Here is a 4,169-nt window from a genome sequence, read left to right as displayed (position 1 = left end):
GGCGGAGTCCCGGGGCGGGGACGGGGCCACGGAGCCGCCGAGGAAAAGGCAGCGCGGACTCAGCATCCTCAGCCCCTGGTACCGCGCAGGCAGGAGAGCGCCCGGTTCCGAGGTGCGATTCCGCCGGCAGCAGAGACACAGCCTTCCCTCCGCCCCCCCGCGAAGTGTATTTACGCAGCGCCAGAAACCCCCCTTTCCAGGGGAAAAAAAACAACCCACACACAGCACCAGACCACCACCCAGAGTCCACATTGCTTTTATAATTATTTCTCCGTTGTTACAACAAACCAGAAATACAAGATTCCATTGAAACTGGAACAGTTCACAGAATGGCTGAACTTAAACTTGAGGAACAGACCCCTTCCCGAACCCATGGGGTAAGTGCAGGCAGTTGGTCTGAGCGAAGGACGCAGTTTTGGTTACACCGAAAGGTAACAGATGAATTTTGGACCCCATGTTTTAGAAGAGACAGTTCTACCACGCTTTGCCATCACAGCTGGAATTTTATGTTCCTGCTTCCAATTCCTTTAAATAAACATTTGTTTTCTTGCAGACACAGAAACTGCTGGTGCCATCTGTTCAAACACAACGCAAAAGGAATTCAAACTTTATCTAAAAACAAACAAAAAACCCCACAAACCAAGGAAGTTTTCAACCTGGGAAGTGCTAGGCATTAACAGAACGCCGGCTACCACGGGAAGAGGAAGGTTTGGTGTGAAAGAAGATTGGCACGCCTACAAGGAGCACAACTAAACCTGGCCTAACTGTTCGCCCTGCCGGGAGTATTTTTTTTGCTTCAGATGGGTTAAACTGAACTGCAGGCGTGAACTCAGCCCTTCAGTCACGCTTGGGGACACGGCCGATCCCAAAATGCAACCGCAGAGCTCAAGAGGCACATAAAGGTGCGATCCTGGCGCTGACCAGCGCTTCGCCTAACGCAGCATGGGCGGTGCTGCACGGGCACGGCGAGGCACCAGCGCTGATGCCAGCGCATCTGTCACATTGAGGGTTGGAGTACTCAGGGAAAGAAAGAACAAACATATAAAAAACAATCAAAAAAAAGGTTTCATACAACAAACAGTATCAAAACGTTAAAGGAACACACTAAAGCAATCTCTGGGTAGAACAGGGCTGCTCCCTATTCCTGCGGGTCCTTCCAGCATGAATCAGGGTTTCCATTTTTAGCTTATGGGCATCGACATAACACACTAACTTCAACACTAGTCTCTCGGAACGACCTTCAGTCGTTTGTTTCCGGGTCTGTCTGAGCCATGTAAGCATCCAGCTCAGCATCGAGGTGTCCTTTCGTTTTAGACATGTAAGCATCTAATTGGTTGTCCAGCTGCTCCTTGGTCAGCGCAGGCCGTGCCGATCCTCTTCCTCGTCCTCTGCCTCTGCCACGACCTCCAAAGCCGCCTCGTCCCCGGCCCACCATGCCGCGACCTTACAGTGAGACAAGATGACAGTTACACACTCCACCAGAGAGCGCCTCGGGGTTTGCCACGGCTGACGCTTCCCCCCCCCCCCCCCCAGGGGGCGCCTGGGGGTTTGCCCCGGCTGCCGCTGCCCTGGCAGAGCCTGGATGGCACAGCACGTTCAGCAGAGCTGCTTCAGCTCCTCCACAGGGCACCTACCCCTCACCCACCTCCAACTCCCGCAGTGGGTCGGTTTTGCCGCGCTGGGTTAGCTCCCCAGGCTGCTTCCATTTCAGTCCAGAAAGCCAGGCGGATATTTGATGCGCGACTAAGAGCTCTTAGCTCAGACCCTCATCTCCCCGGTTTGTGGTCCAATCCCACCTACACGTTGCATACTTCTCTCCCGTGGAGCGTACCCTGAGATCCTGCACACCTCTGGGCCAGGCTGAAGCTTTTGGCAATGCCATTAACCACTACAAGCAAATTTTTCCTACACGGTACTTCAAATTGAGAGGTTTTCAGACTACTTCAGAAGTAGGACACCCAAAAGCCCACCTCCATCAGTATTTGTCAGGCTAAGAAATAAAGCTAAAGCTACAAGCCAAGGCCGTGAAGAGATAGGCTGCTTCCTGATAACTGTCTGCTCTAACTCCTACAAACATTGGTCCAATCCCAAAGTAACAGGAGAGAGCACTTGGCCGATGTTCTAACCAAACATCTGCCTGAAACATTAACCATCTGACCATCAACAGCTGTCTCCTGTATTTCCTCTTGCACTCCTGCTTTACTGCTTCTCTGATTTGTTGTTGAAAATACAGAGTTCATTTACCCAAGACTTGATTCAGTTTCAGACTTTTGAATTTATTTTGCAGGGCTTTAGGCTTTCTTCTGTTAAATTTTTACCCTCGCTAATTATTTTAAGAGTCTCTTTGTTTACACAGACTCTGTATCATTTCCTTCTTAAGTGTGAGGAGACAGTGTAGTCTTCCTCAATATGCTGGAAGATTACTCGCCACCTCAACTACTGTTGCAAGCATCACCCAGCCAGTGATACCTGCAGGAGCAGACAACTTCCCTGACGGTCCCCACAACTCCTCTAGCAACACTGACACAGTCAAGGATCTTGGCGAGGTGTAAGGCCTGGCAAAATCTATCAGGAGCAAAAGCCTTAATTTAGCACTACGCTGTACACTGATTCAAGAACAGAGGGGTTTTGAGGCTGCATGTACTACACATGCCAGCCTTAAACAGGAAAAAGAATTAAAGCTTATTTATACTTATTCAGCAGCAGTGTGCTGCTCCTGAAGTTTGTGCACACTAACCTCTGCCACCGAGTCCTCCACGGCCCATGGCGCCTCTGCCTAGGCCACCTCTTCCAGGGCCACCGCGACCTCTAATGCCACCTCTTCTCAGCCCCATCCTGGGGGATATACCTCGTCCTCCACGAAGCAGGCTCTGACCTTCAACAGAGAAAGGGAATTCAAACCAGAAAGAAATGAGTTTTCAGACCGAGCAACAGAATCAGAGACACACCGTCAGGAAGACGGCATTACTGGCATAAAAGCAACTCCAGTTCAGCCACAGTACTGACCTCTGAGTGGGACTCCTCCTCTCAGCAGAGCTCTTGCTCCCCGGCCACCACGCATGGCTCCTCGTGGCAAGCCTCTCTGCCCCATAGACAGTCCTCTTCCTCCCATGGCTCCGCGAGCAAGGGGTCCCGCCGGCCGGCCTAATCGTGCCTGAATGTTACTTTTACCGAGGCGTTGCTTTAAGCTCTTCTGGAATAGAAGATTTTTAAGAAACAAGAAAATCATGCAGCAATCTCAGACTTGCAACACAAACAGCATAGCAATCACCTACCAATAAAAGTGGTGGGGTTTTTTCTGTTGTTTTTAAATAAAATAAGAGGGTCACCATCTCTCTGCAATGTATGATCAAGCTTCAAAGGAAGACAATCTGCTCTGTGAGGGATAATTTGTGAAGGTCAAACAGAGAACAAAGACCTTTCCTGGAAGCAAGTGTTTGTACAGAGACAAGAAAGTTTACAGATTTGGAACAATGCATTTTTCTCCATTTTTAGCAGTCCAAATCAAAGCAGACACTTAATCCACAAGGCAGCCCACTAATCCTTTCTGCTGGAAGGCGACAGTCCAAGCAAACCCCGGAGACAGAAAGCGATTACCCCTGCTGTGGCACAAGCCTAACCTACCTCTGCAGAGCAAGTGACCGCCTAAAATGTTATCCTCTCTCTTTTGCCCAGCCTGGCTGGCAGAAAGGAATGAGAACGCATGTGTATGTTCCACATCCAATTATTCGTTTATGTCACTTACCATCAGAGTTTAAGATAAGCTGCTGGACTTTGCACTGAAACAGCTTAAGAGCACTCACCCTTCTGCTCTACCTCAGAGCGGTAGCACCTGGGTCTGCTCCAGCTACTAAGTAAATGCACAGCTAGAACAAATGTTTTTACATTAAAAAAACCACAGCAGGTTTACGTAAACACTTGGGCACTCAGATGCAGAGGATGCAAAACACAAACCCGCAAATCTAGCAGCAGCAACGCTCTGCAGGAGTTTAGAGAAGCCCTTGCTCAAGCACAGGTGACCCATCACTGGGATCAATGCTCCCCAGCACTTCTTGACATACCACATCCAGAAGGATCAAAAAAACTCCTGGTGATACCAAGTATAGCACTTGTGAAAAGCCAATCCCCACGCCAACTGCCGAACTTCAAAGAGCAATCCAACATACACC

At 49.6% G+C, this 4,169-nt stretch overlaps 1 protein-coding gene across 3 annotated transcripts in view; it reads right to left on the bottom strand.

Annotated features, from left to right (window-relative positions):
- Positions 1-1,079: 1,079 nt before the first annotated feature.
- The window catches only part of CHTOP (chromatin target of PRMT1), a 6,207-nt gene continuing 3,117 nt past the window's right edge, over positions 1,080-4,169 (bottom strand). Inside the window, exons 3-5 of one of the 3 annotated variants that reach the window (XM_010286588.1) lie at positions 3,007-3,193; positions 2,738-2,875; positions 1,080-1,443 (exon numbers count right to left, since the gene is read on the bottom strand). In XM_010286588.1, coding sequence (XP_010284890.1) covers positions 1,241-1,443; positions 2,738-2,875; positions 3,007-3,193 — 528 coding nt within the window. In that variant the 3' untranslated portion in view covers positions 1,080-1,240. Of the gene's footprint in view, positions 1,444-2,737; positions 2,876-3,002; positions 3,194-4,169 lie in introns of all 3 variants that reach the window. The other 2 variants (XM_010286590.1, XM_010286589.1) reach the window with 2 other exon arrangements.

This window comes from Phaethon lepturus, unplaced genomic scaffold (assembly GCF_000687285.1).
Source record: "Phaethon lepturus isolate BGI_N335 unplaced genomic scaffold, ASM68728v1 scaffold41204, whole genome shotgun sequence".
Taxonomy (NCBI): domain Eukaryota; kingdom Metazoa; phylum Chordata; class Aves; order Phaethontiformes; family Phaethontidae; genus Phaethon; species Phaethon lepturus.
The sequence above is the reverse complement of the archived record's forward strand: the minus strand, read 5'-3'. Positions and strand labels throughout refer to the sequence as shown.